General features: G+C 40.8%; 1 protein-coding gene across 1 annotated transcript in view; it reads left to right on the forward strand.

Moving 5' to 3' along the window:
* Window positions 1–19,098, forward strand: part of ANKFN1 (ankyrin repeat and fibronectin type III domain containing 1) — a 303,707-nt gene that overhangs the window by 234,711 nt on the left and 49,898 nt on the right. The window contains exons 10-13 of the mRNA XM_055399005.2: window positions 3,510–3,609; window positions 3,917–4,049; window positions 4,524–4,640; window positions 15,116–15,331. Of these exons, the coding sequence (XP_055254980.2) occupies window positions 3,510–3,609; window positions 3,917–4,049; window positions 4,524–4,640; window positions 15,116–15,331 (566 nt within the window). The remainder of the gene's footprint in view (window positions 1–3,509; window positions 3,610–3,916; window positions 4,050–4,523; window positions 4,641–15,115; window positions 15,332–19,098) is intronic.

Genomic DNA, 19,098 nt, shown 5'->3' on the forward strand with positions numbered 1-19,098 from the left:
CTTCCTCAAGTCTACTAAATCCCTCTGTCCATCTGCTTCCTAGCTACCAAAATTCACTTGCTTTTTTCTCCTTTCCCACCTCTTTGTCTTCATAGATTTACATCCCTTCCTCTTTTAAAATCTCTTAAATTTTTAAATATCTTAAGCAAGAGAATTCCAGAAAAACATCTATTTCAACTGGAAAAGTTCAGTTTTCATCCCAAAGAAAGGCAATGTCAAGGAATGTTCAGACTACCGCACAACTGCACTCATCTCACACTCTAGCAAAGTAATGCTCAAAATTCTCCAAGCCAGACTTCAACAGTACATGAACCGAGAACTTCCAGATGTTCAAGCTGGATTTAGAAAAGGCAGAGGAACCAGAGATCAAATTGCCAACATCTGTTGTATCAATGAAAAAGCAAGAAAATTCCAGGGAAACATCTACTTCTGCTTCATTGACTCTGCTAAAGCCTTTGACTGTGTGGATCACAACAAACTGTGGAAAATTCTGAAAGAGATGGGAATACCAGACCACCTTACCTGCCTCCTGAGAAACCTGTATGTAGGTCAAGAAGCAACAATTAGAACTGGACATGGAACATTGGACTGGTTGCAAATTAGGGAAAGAGTATGTCAAGGCTGTATACTGTCATCCTGCTTTAACTTATATGCAGAGTACATCATGTGAAATGCTGGGCTAGATGAAGCATAAGCTGGAATCAAGATTGCCAGGATAAATATCAATAATTTCAGATAAGTAGATGACCCCATCCTTATGGCAGAAAGCGAAGTGGAACTAAAGAGCCTCTTGATGAAGGTGAAAGAGGAGAGTGAAAAAGCTGGTTTAAAACTCAGCGTTCACAAAATGAAGATCATGGCATCCAGTCCCATTACTTCATGGCAAATAGATGGGGAAACAATGGAAACAGTGACAGACTTTATTTTCTTGGGCTCCAAAATCACTGCAGATGGTGACTGCAGCTATGAAATTAAAAGATGCTTGCTCCTTGGAAGAAAAGCTATGACCAGCCTAGGCAGCATGTTAAAAGGCAGAGACATTACTTTGCTGACAAAAGTCCATCTAGTTTTTTCAGTAGTCATTTATGGATGTGAGAGTTGAACGATAAAAAAGGCTGAGTGCTGAAGAATTTCTGCTTTTGAAATGTAGTTTTAGAGAAGACTCTTGAGAGTCCCTTGGACTGCAAGGAAATCGAACCAGTCGATCCTAAAGGAAATCAACCCTGAATATTCATTGGAAGGACTGATGCTGAAGTTGAAGCTCCAGTACTTTGGCCACCTGATGTGAAGAGCTAACTCATTAGAAAAGACACTGATGCTGGGAAAGATTGAAGGCAGGAGAAGGGGACGACAGAGAATGAAATGGTTGGATGGCATCACCGACTCAATGGACATGAGTTTGAGCAAGCTCCAGGAGATGGTGAAGGACAGGGAAGCCTGGTGTTCTGCAGTCCATGGGGTCACAAAAAGTCAGACACGACTGAATGACTGAACAACAATAACAACTATGCTTTTAGTAAGGTTTGGAAGAGAGTAGCATGTGATGATGGAGAAGGCAACGGCACCCCACTCCAGCACTCTTGCCTGGTAAATCCCAGGGACGGGGGAGCCTGGTAGGCTGCAGTCCACGGGGTTGCTAAGAGTCGGACACAACTGAGCAACTTCACTTTCACTTTTCATTTTTATGCATTGAAGAAGGAAATGGCAACCCAATCCAGTGTTCTTGCCTGGAGAATCCCAGGGACAGCGGAGCCTTGGTGGGCTGCCGTCTATGGGGTCACACAGAGTTGGACACGACTGAAGTGACTTAGCAGCAGCAGCAGCATGTCATGAATATGTTCAGTATACTGCCTTTAATCAGAACTCCCAGCAGCATTTCAAGTAGGATATGACCAGCCAAATTCATGTTCAAGTTAGAAGAAAATGCTTTTGCTTTGCCCTGGCAGGACTAACCACTATCAGCACAAGCCTGAAGCTGGCATGAAAGCTTGCATCAGTCAGCTCATTCCCAACTTCTCCTATAGGATCACAGGCAGAGCCACACTGGGCCTCAGGCACAGGCCATCTGCCCAGGTTTCCATGTCTAAGAGCAGTGATAGACTGTTCTTATCCCCAGTAACAAGTCTGTCAAGAGTTTGGTGACAACCCCAACAACCTCATCTTCCCTTCATTAATTATACTTAAGAATTAAATCAGTGATCATCTAGGTCAGCTTTAGGGAGCACTGTTTGCAAATACTGTTACAGGAAATCTACTACTTTTTTTTAAATTGAAGGATAATTGCTTTATAATGTTGTGTTGGTTTCTGCCATACAGCAACATGGATCAGCCATAAGTATACATGTCCCCCCTCCCTCTTGAGCCTCCCTCCCACCCCCTGCCCCATTCTGCTCCTCTAGGTTATCCCAGATAGCACCAGATAATCCATCACTAGGTTGTCACTGAGCTCCCTGTGTTATACACCAACTTCCCACCAGCTGTCATTTTACATATGGCAATGTGTATGATGCTGGGAAGGGTTGGGGGCGGGAGGAGAAGGGGACGACCGAGAATTAGATGGCTGGATGGCATCACCGACTCTGTGGACATGGGTTTGAGTGAACTCCAGGAGTTGGTGATGGACAAGGAGGCCTGGCGTGCTGTGATTCACGGGGTCGCGGAGAGTCGGACACGACTGAGCGAACTGAACTGAACTGAATGTATATGTTTCAATGCTACTGCTTTTATCAGTGAGAGCTCCAGATTGTTAATAAAAGAGCTAAACAGAAGCAGTGGATGATTTGCTCATCACAGTAACCACAGAACCTAACATATAGTAGTGTCCCAATAAATACTTGTTCAGTGAATAAATGTGTTCTTCTGGGTACTGGTTTTTTATTTTAGACAAACCACTTAACCTCTCTACCTCAGTATCTTCTTCTGAATAATGAGGATGTTAACCATGCCTACAGCTATTTCTGTAAGCCAACATACACACTGGAAAAAAAAAAAAAACTACCCCAGAATATTAGCAATGGTTCTGCTAAAGTGGCAGGATGTCATGTGTGGGGCTTTGTTCATTTTCTATGCTCCAGACTTCCTGTAATGTGCCTATATTAATTTTACAATGAAAAAAATTAATGGAATATGTAGAGCTTTGCAATAAGAGCTTTGCCAACATTGAGAAGTGGGTGAATATTAAAAGGCAATATAGGCTGGGGACAAAAGTTTTCTTTTTATCCCACCTCATAATAAATAAGGAGGATATAAACAGAACACCTGAGTGATTTCCCCTGGAGTTATAAACGTTACTCATCTTCAACATTTTTCAGGAGCTATTCATTAACTGAGTTAACCACTGGTATCTCAAGACACAGAAGCTTCTAGACAAAGTGAAAGAGCTGAGTCCCTCTGAAACTGAATATAAGTGCACTGAGGACCGGGGAGGGAAAGACCAAAAGATGGGAAGAAGGCTCTGAGAGTGCTCTTCTTCCAGTGAAATTTACACTGTATTTTTTCCTGTGTTCCAGAAACTTCAAAATTGCAAACCTCGGGCCGCAAGCAGTCAGTCTCTAGGAGCCTGAAACACCTATTCCATTCCTCAAATAAGTTTGTGAAGACCTTGAAACGGTGGGTCCTTTGTAGTTTTTCCAGGAAGTGTTAGCATCTCAGGAGTCTACTGATTTTGGTTCTGAGTGGAAACTTGGTAAATATTTCTGTTTTATTATTTAAGAATATAAAATTCACCTTTCTTCTGAGAATCTGGACAAAAGAGTTATTTCTTTGAATTTTAACCAATAAATTTGTGGTACTTAACAGGAATATTTTCATAGGTATATTTTAAATTATCATTTATCATGCCCAAAAATATTATTTCCATGATTCAGACTTGGAGAAGATGGTTGAGGACAATTTTTATTTTGCTTTTTCTTTTTAGGGGACTCTACATAGCTGTTATATTTTATTACAAAGACAATATGTTAGTCACCAATGAAGATCAAATACCGATTGTTGAAATAGATGACTCTCACACCAGTTCCATTACACAAGATTTTCTGTGGTTCACAAAGGTATCCTGAGTTCTAATTTTATTCTTCCCCACTTTGCACCAACAGTACCTCACATAAATCTCTAAAACTTTGGGTGAGAAGTTGAGGAGTCTCCAATGATCAAAATATTGGAGTGGGAGTAAATTATCTCAATGGTCTCTTTCTGCCCCAAAATGACCTTTGTCATTAAAAATGCTAAAATAGTACCCTATGTTTTCAAAGCAAAGAAGCTTCCATCCTGTCAGATTGTGTCTCCACTACTCTGAGTTATGGGATCATTTGGCAAAGACTAAAATAGGGACCTGATTGTTTCATTAACATTCAGATCTTTTTCCAGTTGGATGGAGATCAAAAAGTTGTTTTGCATGTATCTGAAAATGGACGGGAGAACAAACATCGGGTGTCAGGTTTCCTTCTCCCTGCTTTGCTTTGATGCCACAACCTAAATCATGCACTAGCTGGGATGATGATATGGCCTCGTGACTTCTTTTGCAGCTGTCTTGTATGTGGGAAGATATAAGGTGGTTGAGGCAGAGCGTACCTATCTCCATGTCCTCGTCCACAGTACTACAAACTCGGCAGAAGATGCTTGCAGCAACAGCCCAGCTACAGGTGAGGGGCCAGGTTTCAACCTAGACCTCCAAGGAAATTTTGGAAACACATGTCAGTTAAGTTACCAATCCCACCTGGAAAGGGAAAGGGTGGGCTCCTTGCTGTTTCAGATCCTTAGACATATGAAGTCTTCTTGGATACTCTGAGCTGCACACCTGTCTTTGTAGTGAACCTGTGCTTTTGGCACTCTCCAGGGAGAGGAAAGGAGGTTTATCTTGAAGAATCTAGAAGTAAACAGGGAGTAAAGAGACTGGAATTCTGGATCTAATGTTAATCAGTCACCTCATTTCTGCTTTCTGGATCCGAGTTTCATCATTTGCACAATAAGAGTTTGATTAGCTCTCTTGATGAGTTCTGGATGTTTTGGCATCCTGTGGATATATGTGAGTGTATGGAGATGGAAAAAGAGACCCTCAGATATTTTAGTTTCTTGGCTTGATGTTATGGGAAAACAAATCTATCTGCATACACATTTGATAATTAAAAAACAAGACCAAAAAACTCTTAAAGACTTATCTTTCATTCTGAATTTAACCCTTCTGTACTATTAACCCAATGAAATCAGATCTCCAAGCCCTGCAAGAATCTTTGTTGGTTACAGAGCTCCTCTTAGAAATGACATTGAATTCTAACCAGGCATTTCTGGGTTTCCCTTTCATTGTTTTGTTTTTTGTTTCAATATTATCTGAATTTGTGGTTCTTAGCACAAGAAAACCTCTGCTACATAGAATTAGGATCTTTAAAGTATCGATGAGGCTTTATCAGTGATGGGTTATTGATGTTGTTCAGTCGCTGAGTCATGTCCAACTCTTTGTGACACCACGGACTGCAGCACGCCAGGCTTCCCTGTCCATCACCACCTCCCGGAACTTACTCAAACTTATGTCCATTGAGTTGGTAATGCCATCCAACCATCTCATTCTCTGTCGTCCCCTTCTCCTACCTTCAGTCTTTCCCAGCATTAGGGTCTTTTCCAACGAATCAGTTCTTCAGATCAGGTGGCCAAAGTATTGGAGTTTCAGCTTCAGCATCAGTCCTTCCAGTGAATATTCAGGGTTGATTTCCTTTAGGATGGACTGGTTGGATCTCCTTGCAGTCCAAGGAACTCTCAAGAGTCTTCTTCAACACCACAGTTCTAAAGCATCAATTTGTTGGTGTTCAGCTTAATTTATAGTCCAACTCTCACATCCATACATGACTACTGGGAAAACCATAGCTTTGACTAAATGGACCTTTGTCGGCAAAGTAATATCTCTGCTTTTTCACATGCTGTCTAGTTGGGTCATAGCTTTTCTTTCAAGGAGCAAGCGTATTTTAACTTCATGGCTACAGTCACCATCTGTAGTGATTTTGGAGCCCCCAAAAATAAAGTCTGCCACTGTTTCCATCTATTTGCCATGAAGTGATGGGACCAGATGCCATGATCTTCGTTTTCTGAGGGCTGAGTTTTAAGCCAACTTTTTCACTCTCTTCTTTCACTTTCATCAAGAGGCTCTTTAGTTCCTCTTCACTTTCTACCATAAGGGTAGTGTCATCTGCATATCTGAGGTTATTGATATTTCTCCCGGCAATCTTGATTCCAGCTTGTGCTTCATCCAGCCTGGCATTTCTCATGATGTACTCTGCATATAAGTTAAATAAGCAAGGTGACAATGCACAGCCTTGACATACTCCTTTCCCAATTTGGAACCAGTCTGTTATTCCATGTCCATTTCTAACGGATGCTTCTTGACCTGTATACAGATTTCTCAGGAGGCAGGTCAGGTGGTCTGGTATTCCCATCTCTTTCAGAATTTTCCACAGTTTCTTGTGATCCACACAGTCAAAGGCTTTGGCATTGTCAATAAAGCAGAAATAGACATTTTTCTGGAACTCTCTTGCTTTTTTGATGATCCAACAGATGTTGGCAATTTGATCTCTGGTTCCTCAGCCTTTTCTAAATCCAGCTTGAACATCTGGAAGTTCACGGTTCATGTACTGTTCAAGCCTGGCTTGGAGAATTTTGAGCATTACTTTGCTAGAGTGTGAGATGAGTGCAATTGTGTGGCAGTTTGAACATTCTTTGACATTGCCTTTCTTTGGGATTGGAATGAAAACTGACCTTTTCCAGTCCTGTGGCCATTGCTGAGCTTTCCAAATTTGTTGGCATATTGAGTGCAGCACTTTCACAGCATCATCTTTTAGGATTTGAAATAATTCAACTGAAATTCCATCACCTCCACTAGCTTTGTTTGTAGTGATGCTTCCTAAGGCCCACTTGACTTTGCATTCCAGGATGTCTGGCTCTAGGTGAGTGATCACACCACCACGGTTATCTGGGTCATCAAGATCTTTTTTGTATAGTTTTCTGTGTATTTTTGCCACCTCTTCTTAATATCTCCTGCTTCTGTTAAGTCCATATCATTTCTGTTCTTCATTGTGCCTACGTTTGCATGAAATCATCCCTTGATATCTCTAATTTTCTTGAAGACGTCTCTAGTCTTTCCCATTCTGTTGCGTCCCTCTATTTATTTGATTGATCACTGAGGAAGGCTTTCTCATCTCTCCTTGCTATTCTTTGAAACTCTTCATTCAAATGGTATACCTTTCCTTCTCTCCTTTGTCTTTAGCCTGTGTCTTCAGTAAGGTCTCAAAAAAAAAAAAAGTGCCCTCAATTTCAACTCACTCTTTTTTTCATTAATTTATTTAATTGGAGGATAATCACAATATTGTGATTTTTTTTCCATACATCATCATGAATTGGCCACAGGTGTACATGTGTTCCCCCCATCCTGAATCCCCCTCCTACCTCCCTCCCCCCCCCAACCTATGCCTCTGTGTTGTCCCAGAGCACCAGCTTTGGGTGCCCTGATGTATATATATGGAATTTAGAAAGACAGTAACCATGATCCTGCATTCAGGGCAGCAAAGGAGTCACAGATGTAAAGAATAGAATTTGGACTCAGTGGGAGAAGGCAAGGATGGGATGATTGAGAGAACAGCATTGAAACATATACATTACCATATGTAAAATAGATGATGGCCAGTGCAAATTCAACTCACTCTTGATTGCATAATCTTCTCCTTCAACTCAAGATGTTCTTGGAGCTGGGCCATGATGGCTGTGCTAAATTCAAAAAAGGTTTTCCTTTCATCACTGACCAGCTATAATTGGACGAAGCCACTATACCTCAAAAACAGCTCTTTGTTTAGGACAAACTTCATTCTCAATAGGCCCCTTGGTCCCTTAGTAAAGTTCTTTTTCAGGAGTCCTTAGCAGACCCTCCCATTAGCCTACCATACAACCCAGGCATGTTTAGATTACAAACTGAACAACTTTAGAATTTCACATGGGGCTCTTTATTTTATGTTTATTAGAGTCTTGCCAGAACATCTTCATCTAGTATCAGAGAACTAGGCTGTCACAAGTCATTGCATTTAAACACTGAGGGGCTAGAGAGAAGCCATAATGGTCAGTGCAGCCTACTCAACTATTACTTCCATTGAAATAGCTCTTGGATTTGGTCCCCCAATATATCAGCCCCCATCACTTTTCATAATGCATCTACCCTCTTCTGAGGTCATTTTCCTCTTTGTCTAACTTAGATTATTTGGCCCATAATAATTACCCCCTTGAAAATCCTCTAAATTTCTGGCTACTCTCTCCCTCCACATTACTTATTTGTAAAAGATCCAAGCCTGGATGAATCCAACACGCATTCACTACACTAGAGCAGTTGCACACTGCTTCATTAAAAATAAAATAAAATTACTAAACAGGGGCAGGGGGTATGATTGGCTTTATGTTTTGTGTCATTACTACAATTCTCACATATAATATTACCTACTGATCACGTTCTGTTTCTCTACTGAATTCACTTTCCCAAATTACAAGGCAACTATTTAAAACCTCCTTCATCCTACCACATCCCTTCCCCTTCCCCACACTTTCCATCCCCACATCAGGTTATAGTTTACTGTATAACTCTTTAAGAAAATAAATGGGAAATAATTATTTGCGACCAAACTGAAAAGCCTCTTTGCATTGACACTACCTCCTCTTCCTTCTCCCCATTCCAGCAGATGAAGTCTCACTCCTCTCACCAAAGGCTCATCTCACACGTGCTCTAGACTTCAGTTCTTCTCTCCCTTCAACTGCAGTCTCTCTTCTCCTCTTTAGAGCCAAACGTGAAAGAGCAGCCAACATTCTCTTTCTCCATTCATTTCCTCACTTCCCACTGAGTTCCACGCTCTCTCCCCGATTTTGCTACCATCATGCCTACCAAACCGCTCTCTCAGACCACCAAGAATCAGAGGCAGATGACACTCATAAATCTTGAGCTTCACGGTCCCCCATTTGCATGATCCCCTGTGGGTGTGGGAGCTGTAGAGTGTTTAGGGAGGGGAAGTTGAATTACAATCAGCAAGCATTTCTGGTAAACTGCCGAAAGAAAGGGCTTCCCAGATGGCTCGGTGGTTAAAAAATCTGCCTGCCAATGCAGAAGACACAGGATTGAATCTTTGGGTTGGGAAGATCCCCTGGAGAAGGAGATGGCAACCCAATCCAGTATTTTTGCCTATAGAATTCCATGGACAGAGGTGTCTGGTGGGCTACAGTTCATAGGGTCGCAAAGAGTTGGACACAACTGAGCGACTGAGTATGCATGCATGCCTAAAGAAATCACAGATCAAAAATTCAAATACTCCAGTATTGGGGGAGATTTTCTTTCTCAGTCTAAAATATTCACTTTTATTTTTTTAATGACTTTTATATCTAACCTTCATATTTGTAATTCTTTATCTTAAAGAGGGCCCCCAAAATGTGTGGTGCCAGCCCCTAAAAATCTTGCATCCATCCCTCCAGTGATTTCAGCTTCACTATATCTGACAGACACTTTTAAATCCTCTTTGCGGCTGACATCTCAGTAGCATTTGATACAATGCTCTTATTCATTTTAAAATTTTAAATTGCCACATCATTTGGCTTTCATGACTCCACACTTTCCAGATTTTTCCAACTTCCTGGTCTGGCTCAGTCTCCTTTGCTAGCTTGAATGCTATTTCCTCCGATTAGAATCTGCTTCTGCTTCTTTGTCTCACTAATTCCTACATATCCTTCAGATCTCAGCTTCACTTTTTTAATTAATTTATTTTTTATTGAAGGATAATTGCTTTACCCAGCTTCATTTTTATACTTCCTCAGGGAGCTTTCTCTGATCTCCCAACTAAGTGAATCACTCACAGAGCACCTTGTGTTCTTCATTCAGAACGGTGACCATAATCCCATTTGTTAATTACTCATATCATTTTTGGTCAGTGTCAGCTTGGATTGTGAGTCCCTGAGATCATGCCTCTGTCTTGGTTATCACTATATCCACCATATGTGGCACATGCAGATCCTCTTTACCAACTACTTGGGTAAGTGTATTTATCAGCCCAACCTCTCTACCCCTAAAATCACACTTGAGGATGCTCTATCTAACCAAAGGGAAAAGGGATTACAGAAACGTACCTCATGCCATAGTTACCACCTGGATAGTTCTCTAGCCCCTCACAGTGACCAGTGCCTTGTAGTACTCAAAATGACACCCCTTACAGCGCCACAGGCCAAAGCACTGACTGCTTAAATAATAGAAGTCACTTTCATCTTTTTTGTAGGAAATATTGCCCAAGTTCCTTACTGATCTTTAAATGAAAATGTCTGGAACTACCCAAGCCACTCTTTTTGGGGGAGGAGGGGATGACAGGGCACAGGAAAAACTTTACAAAAGAGGAAGAAATATAAATTTTGGGAGATTTATATGTAATATTTTAGGTCTCTTTACTAAACTAACATTTCTTACAATGTTCTGAGAAAAAGCATTCTTAAATAGCTGGATTGGCATCAGCCATACATGAACCCTGTTGCTTTATCTATGGTATATCTCATTTTAATCTCCTCCCATTTCCAGCATCACTACCACTGCCTCATTACCCCAGTTATATCAAAAGCTTCCAAAGTCTTCCTCCTGCTTCTAGTCTTCACACCCTCAAATCCATTCTCCACACTCCTGCCAGAGTAGCCAATAAAAGGTCCTGACCATGTCATTCTGTGACTTACATTCTCTCGAGAGTGGCCCAGACATTTGACCACGGTACGCACAGGTCTTCCTTGCCATCTTTCTCCCCCTCAGGGGGCTGTGAATACCTCATCATAGCACATGCAAACCGCTGTGCCTTCTGAGCCTTATTTTCCAGTTTCTGCTCTATAGGGAGGCTCTTTAATACATGATAATAAATAACAATCACAAAACAATAACTTTCATTTACCTAACAGAGTAAATGCCAGGCAGTGTGCTAAGTTCTTTACAAACTATAGCTCATTATCTTCACCACACCATAATGTGAAAGTACTATTATTGGCATTCACTTAACACAAGATAAAACTGAGGCCTAGAAAAGGAAAATAACTTGCCCAGGGTTTCACAAATATGAAATAGCAGAGTATGGATATAAACTCTCACAAATACAACTCCACAGCCTGCATTTTTCCCCAATATTTCATCATCTTATTGTGTATTCATTTTACAAAAAGCCAACAAAAATTTTGAGGAGAACAAATTATCTACATTATAGTCTAAAAAGAAAAAGTGAAAGTCTATTCTTCATCATTTAGAGTCTATTTAGTAATGAAGTGAAGTGAAATGAAGTGAAGAAGTCACTCAGTCATGTCCAACTCTTTGCGATCCCATGGACTATACAGCCCATGGAATTCTCCAGGTCAGAATACTGGAGTGGGTAGCCTTTCCCTTCTTCAGGGGATCTTCCCAACCCAGGGATCGAACCCAGGTCTCCCACACTGCAGGCGGATTCTTTACCAATTGAGCCACAAAGGAAGCCCAAGAATACTAGAATGGGTAGCCTATCCCTTCTCCAGCAGATCTTCCTGACCCAGAAAACTTTATCTGGAAGAAGGTAAAGTCACAGTGGTAAAGAATCCACCTGCCAATGCAGGAGACAGAAGAGATGCAGGTTCAATCCTTGGGTTGGGAAGATCCCCTGGAGTAGGAAATGGCAACATACTCTCGTATTCTTGCCTGGAAAATTCCATGGACAGAGGAGCCTAGTAAGCTACAGTCCACAAAGATCACAAAGAGTCAGATGTGACCCAGTAACTGAGCAAACACACAAAACATATGAATACTACCTGAGCAGGAGAGATAAGTATCTGCCAACATTTGGATTAAAAAAGAAAAGATTAGAAAGCCTGTAAGTGACCAAGACCCCACTATGTTTTCCCTACTTTTAGGAAAATGGCAGAGGCCCCAAAAGGCAGAGGTGTACATTCCTCCTACACTGAGAGATGTCCGAACTACTTAACCTCAAAATATATTAATAATCTGACATTACAGATTGGGTTATACTAAACGTCCCTCCTCTACAGCTTTTATTTTATTTTTGTGAACTCACTTATTTTTTAAATTTTTACTGGAGTACAGTTGATTAAAATGTTGAGTTAGTTTCAGATGTACAGCAAAGAGTTACATATTTACATATATCCAGTCTTTTTCAGATTCTTTTCCCATATAGGCAATTAAAAAATACTGAGTGGAGTTCCCTGAATTATATTCTAGGTCTTGTCTCTATTAGTTATCTATTTTATATATAGAAGTGTGTATATGCCAATCCAAATCTCCCAATTTATCTCCCCCTATCTTGTCCCCCTTGGTAACTACAAGTTTGCTTCGTACATCTGTGACTCAATTTCTGTTTTGCAAATAAATTTATTTCTACAATTTTTTTAGATTCCTTCTCCACAGTTTTTAGAAATAAGTGTTAATGAGCTAAAGCCAGGTAACAATTCATGAATATTATGTCTTTTTCATTTTTCAAGATGGGGGCAAAAGGGTTTTCCCCAAATTTTATTATTTTCCAGGCCTTCATATCTTATTCCAGATTTCCTTCAACTTCCCGTGGCACTCCAAACTGAATAAAGATCTTTAAGTATTGTGCATATGTCTAGGGCTTACTGATACCCCTGCAATGTGCTGTGGTTACACCCTAGATGCTTGCTGGTGAGCCATCATATGGCGTTTATCCCTCTTTACCATGTAGAATCCTCAGGGTTCCCATATCTCCTAATCTTGACTGCATAGTACAACAGGTATTAACATGGTCTGTTTTTCCTTTAGGCTCTAAAGAACCCCACAGTTGTCCCCTTAGAATATGGCTGCAATTTACTTTCACAAGGATATTCTTCTTTTACATTGGGCTCTTCCCAGAGCTGTCTAATTCAATTAATTATCAATATAGAATTTCAGAAAGATTTTTAGTGCTTTCTTGTTTAGTCCCATAGTCAACACATCCAAAGCTAACAGTGGACCAATGATAATAACTCTGCCTAAATATCATCTCATTTGATGTCTACCCACCCACTTTGATCCAAAGCAAATCATATTTTCCAGTGTCCTAATGATAATATGTTAATTCAGATAACAAAAATTTCTTGAGCTATTACTATGTACCATGCACTGTGCAAGGAACCCAGAGAAACAGAGATGGATCTCACGACATTTACATCAAACACAGGAGAGCCAGGGTCATGCTAAGATACAAGTTGGTACAGGAACCAGTAGGGGACAAAAGAGGAGATGCTAAATCCTACCTATGAGAGTTGAGAAGGTCCTCCCAGAGAAGGTGAGACCTGAGGTGAATCTGAAAAACAAGTAAGTGTTGTTTTCCAGTTGGAGCAGCAAAGCAAGCCTATACCCTACCTACCTGTATCAAGCTTGAGAGTGTACAAAATACTTTCTTATACATTGCTTGATTTAATCCATCACTCTCTAAGGTAAGAGTTAGCACAAAAGATGTCTGAGCTATAAGGACTCTTAATTTTAGCTGATGAAGCTCAGGGCCAGAAAGAGTAAGTCATTTTTCAAAAGTCTAAGTGTTAATGAACAGCAGCCAGTCTGAAACTCAACACCAGGATAAGTAAAGACTTAACAGCAGTAATGTGCTGGAGTCAACTTGTACTCACTCAGAAGAGCCAACTGTTCAGCATTCAGAACTTTTCAAAGCCTGCTATCAAACTTTTGGTAATGTGAAATAAAATATTGCAGGAGTATTTACACCACAAAAATTGGCATATTCTATATATTAGGACTTTTTTTTTGATGGCCAGTTTACCAGCATGCCATTGCTGATTAAGCCAGTATGACCTTGCAGCAAACTGCTTTATATATAAGGCTGTATTAAGAGCCTTGAAGTGAAGTCGCTTAGTCGTGTCCGACTCTTTGCGACCCCATGGACTGTAGCCTACCAGGCTCCTCGGTCCATGGGATTTTCCAGGGAAGAATACTGGAGTGGGTTGCCATTTCCCTATTTTCCCTAGAAGTTAATTGTTGGAAAGCGATAATCTGACTGAGTATTTAGGCCATTCTTTAAAATAGTAAGCCTGCCAAATGAATTTTTATAATGTCAATAATTATTTATGAAATTTATTTATCGGTATGCATTCTGTCCTTGTAAATTAGGAAGAAGAAAAAAAAGACACAGTCCCTACCTATGATGATCATTCCAGTGTTTTTGTAAATGTGGATACTGATCAGCTGGCTCATTCATTTTTAGGTCGTCCTAATTACTTTTACAAATTCCAGTTCTACTTTTGCTCTCCTGCTAACAGGTTATCTTGTCAGCACTTATGTGAGCTCACAAAAATCACAGCTAAGCTCTGAGATGATTAATACTTTTTTAAAAACCATAGATATTCAAAGGAAAGGGGGATTTTATCCTATTCATCCAATGCTCTAAGTTAAAAATCTTTAAACTTTGCATATTTGTAAACTTGCTTATTTTAATAACATCTGCCTGGGCCCCTCCACAATTTAATGTGACCTCCTTCTCTTCTTACCTTTCTCAAAGTATTGTCTACCTTGTCAACCTAGCTCACAAACAATTTCAACAAAATTTTAAATAAATAGAACTCTCTGAAATGCAGATAAGTCAAACCAGGCCAGTCTTCCAATTAAAGTATCTTGAAGGGAATGTGCAGTCATTTGGGGACCTGTACAATGTGCTACATTGTCAATTCACTTCTTCATTTTGAACAACCCCACTTCATACCAGCTTACCGTAGATCTCTTGAAAACTCCACAAGTAGCATACTTGAAATATCAGGCATTTTTCTTTAAAACATCTGGGATTCTCTTCAAGTGCTGGTAACTGAGGTTTATGTGCTGGTGTGTCTATGTGGGTAAGAGATATTTACAGACATTAAATTTGCTTAAAAAAACATAATTTTGTGCCTCTTGCTATAATCTTCGCAGGTTTATGGTAAAGACATTTTCTGTGAGCTTCTGTTAAGTACAATTCTATGATGCTACATACTGTAGGTTTAAGTCTGCGTAACAACAAAACAGTTTCTCAGAAGCATCAGATCATTATTCAGTGTCTTCTGCTGCAGTTATGTTGTTTTGTTTGCACATGATCAAAGCTACCAGAAATCTGTTCATTTCTAGAATTTACTTGGGACACACAACTTGGGAAGAGTTTACTATGAACCCATTAAAGATCGGCATGGAAACATCCTCATAGTCACCATCAGAGAAGTGGAGATGCTCTATTCATTTTTCAATGGAAAATGGATGCAGATCTCAAAACTGCAAAGCCAGAGGAAGTCTCTCTCAACACCTGAGGAGCCAACAGCCTTAGACATTTTACTGATAACCATCCAGGTATGTAGTCTTTTCAATTTCCTAAAACATTTAAAGTTCCAAACTCACCTGATTGAGGCTCTAGTGAAATATACCAAGAGCCATTTACATATGCAGTAATGGAATGAATAGGTCCAGAGATATATCATTGTTTGCATTCCACACACAGGAAAGATTCAGAAGCATCCTTCAGTTCTTCACTTCTACAAGCCCCTTCGAAGGCCCTAACAACCTCACACTCATAATTTTGTATTCTTTTCCTTAAGGAAAGCATCAAAAATGGAGTTATTTTCAGGCCCCATCAAACTTGCATTTGCCCCTAAACATACAGCTAGAAAATGGCAGAGCTCAAATCTGAATTCAGATCTTCTGATTGGAAGCAGGCTTCTTCCTGCCGTGTTATAACATCACATTTGGGGGCAGGAGTTAGGATTTTGGTGAGTGGGGGATGGGAGAGAGAACTAAATAGTCGCCGAAACTCAAACACCAGCAGCTGAGATCCAGTCTCTCACCTGGATGGCAGCGCTGGAATGCAGACCTGCATCTTGGGCACTAAGTTCAGTGCTCGCTCCATGCCGCCCCACCGCCGCAGGTGTTCTTTCTGCTCTCTCTTTTCTTCTCTTTCTCTCACACTCTCTTTTTTTTTTTTTCTTTTCTGTCATGCTGGGTCTTCATTGCAGCACACAAGCTCTCTAATTGCCCCACGTCTTGTGGGGTCTCAGCTCCCTGACCAGGGATCAAACCCACATGCCCTGCATTAGAAGGCAGGTACTTAACCACTGAACCACCAGGGAAGTGCCCTCACATGTTCTCATGTGAGCATGGGCTTCAAGCTGTTGCTTTGTTTTTTTGTTTTCCTTCTTTTAAACCCAGTGATGGGAACGAGTTCTGTAGAGCTCCCCAGTTGTGTGGTAAAGCTAGGAGAAGCAACGGCCTTAAGGCCTACATAACCATAGGTATATATCCACAAGAGGGCCAGTCTGGCATAATGGGAAAGGGCTCAGTTTCACAGGCCAAACCTAAGTCTTGACCCAGGAAGCCCACATGATCACCCTAAACAGCGAAACCACTAGCCTGCTGACTCAGGTCCGTCCTCCACTGAGGGGTGGCTAGTACAATAATCTCACCTTTCTATACTCCTCTGGCCCAGACCATGATAAAGTCCATCACAGCAAAGGTAAGCTAACTGGTCAAAGCCAATACCTCTGGATTTGATTTCATGGAATTTGGGTTCATATGAAATTTACAGAGGGTGACGGGGGGGGGGGGGGGCGGTGGTGTGTGTGTGTGTGTGTGTGTGTCTGTAGGTGTAGGTGGGAGCAGGGAACACAGACACATTCGTGGTTCCCCTTTCACCTTTTATAAGTAAGTGCTAAAAGAAACATTTAAAAAAATCATAATAAATTGAGCTTTTACAGGGTGACTAATACACTAATCCCTTATAGGGATAAACTGGAGTCTGGGCTACCTTTGCTCCTAGAAACGAAACACATCACAGGCCCCAGCATGATATAATACCTGGTTTCTCCTAGACTTATTACATTAAAAATGTGTTACAGGTGCAGAAAAATTCCAATCTGGCAAAAAGTTGTTAGAGAAGGAGACCAAAAATAGAGGCAAGATCAGGTTTCCACACAGATCCAAGTGGAAAATTCACCCCCGCTGACTGGCACATTCCTGCTTGATGTCATTCCCACCCACCCCCAACTCTCCTTTTTCCTCCTTCTACTTTTTCTCTCTCCCCTCCTTCCCATACAGGTCTCACACTAAAGAGGAAATGGGTGAATAAAATCACTAGGGTAATCACTCTTAGACTTAACATTCAATTACGTTAGGAGGTAGCCCCACCAATTCAACATAGAGATAGATCTTGGTATTGACCAAAGGAGGCTGGGTAATTCCCACAATTACAAGCCACAAACCATTCTTTTTTCTTAGGGTCACTGGAGTGATGACCACTAGGCCTTCTGATTGGAAGCCTGGGCTTCCTTCTGCTACATCACACCACATTCTGAGCACTGCTATGGAATAAGGCTGACAGTATGAGTCTTGACTTCACCTTTTTTGTTTATGTCACTAGAACAAGTTATTTAATTTCTTACCTCCTGTCCTTCCTCTTCTGCAAATAAAACCTACTTCATGGGTCTCTAATGAGGATTAAATGAGTTAAGTATATGAAGCATTAGAAGAACAGCACAAATGAATGCTTAGTAAATGTTGTTGTTACTGATCAGTCACTAAGTCGTGACTTTGTGACCCCATGGACTGCAGCACACCAGGCTTCCCTGCCCCTCACTGTCCCCTGGAGTTTGCTCAAATTCATGTCCGTTAAGTCGGCAATGCAATCTAACCATCTCATCCTCTGTCACCCCTTTCTCCTTTTGCCTTCTATCTTTCCCAGCGTCAGGGTCTTTTTCAATGAGTCAGCTCTTTGTATCAAGTGGCCAAAGTATTGGAGCTTCAGCCTCCAATGAGTATTCAGGATTGATTTCCTTTAGAATGGACTGGTTGGATCTCCTTGAGGTCCAAGGAACTCTCAAGAGTCTTCTCCAACACCACAGTTCAAAAGCATCAGTTCTTCAGCTCTCCCTTCCTTTACGGTCCAACTCTCACATCCATACATGACCACTGGAAAAGCCACAGCTTTGACTAGATGGACCTCTGTTGGCAAAGTGATATCTCTGTTTTTAATAGTCTAGGTTTGTCATAGTTTTCCTTCCAAGGAGCAAGTGTTGTTTAATTTTATGGCTGCAGTCGCCATCCACAGTGATTTTCGAGCCCAAAGAAATAAAATCTGCCATTGTTTCCACTTTTCCCCCTTCTATTTGCTATGAAGTGATGGCATCAGATGCCATGACCTTAGTTTTTTTAAAGTTGAGTTGTAAGTCAGCTTTTTAACTCTCCTCTTTTTCACTTTCTTCTTTCACCCTCAAAAGATTTTCTAGTTCCTCTTCACTTTCTGCCATCAGAGTGGTATCATCTGCATATTGTTGTTGATATTTCTCCTGGCTATCTTGATTCCAGCTTGTGAGCCATCGAGTCCAGCATTTCAAATGATGTACTCCGCATACAAGTTAAATAAACAGGGTGACAATATACAGCCTTGTTGTACACTTTTCCCAATTTTGAACTAGTCTATTGTTCCATGTCTGGCTCCAACCATTGCTTCTTGACCTGAATACAGGTTTCTCAGGAGACAGCTAAGGTGGCCTGTCTGGTATTCCCATCTCTCAAGAATTTTCCACAGTTTGTTGTGATCCACACAATCAAAGGTTTTAACATAGTCAATGAAGCAGAAGTAGATGTTTTTCTGGAATTCCTTTGTTTTTTCTATAATCCAGTGAATATTGGCAATTTGGTCTCTGGTTCCTCTGCCTCTTTGAAACCCAGCTTGTACATGTGAAAGCTCTTGATTCACATACTACTGAAGATGAGGTTGGAGGATTTTAAACATAACCTTGCTAGCTGGTAAAATAAGCACAATTGTACGGTGGTTTGAACATTCTTTGTCACTGTCCTTCTTTGGGATTGGAACGAAGACTGACCTTTTCCAGTCATATGACCACAGTTGAGTTTTCCAAATTTGCTGACATACTGAGTGCAGCACTTGAACAGCATCATCTTTTAGTATTCTAAATAGCTGAGCTGTTAGTTATTTTCATTATTTCTCTACTCAGAAAAATCCAACCAATACTAAGGTCTCCTCAGGGCACACCCAGTTCATCTCCTCCTCATCCCTACTCTCCCAGGAGACCTTAGGTACCAGTTCATTCAACCCTTGGAGTATT

This window comes from Moschus berezovskii, chromosome 20 (genome assembly GCF_049115385.1).
Source record: "Moschus berezovskii isolate FMDL1 chromosome 20, NW_MosBer_1.0, whole genome shotgun sequence".
NCBI lineage: Eukaryota > Metazoa > Chordata > Mammalia > Artiodactyla > Moschidae > Moschus > Moschus berezovskii.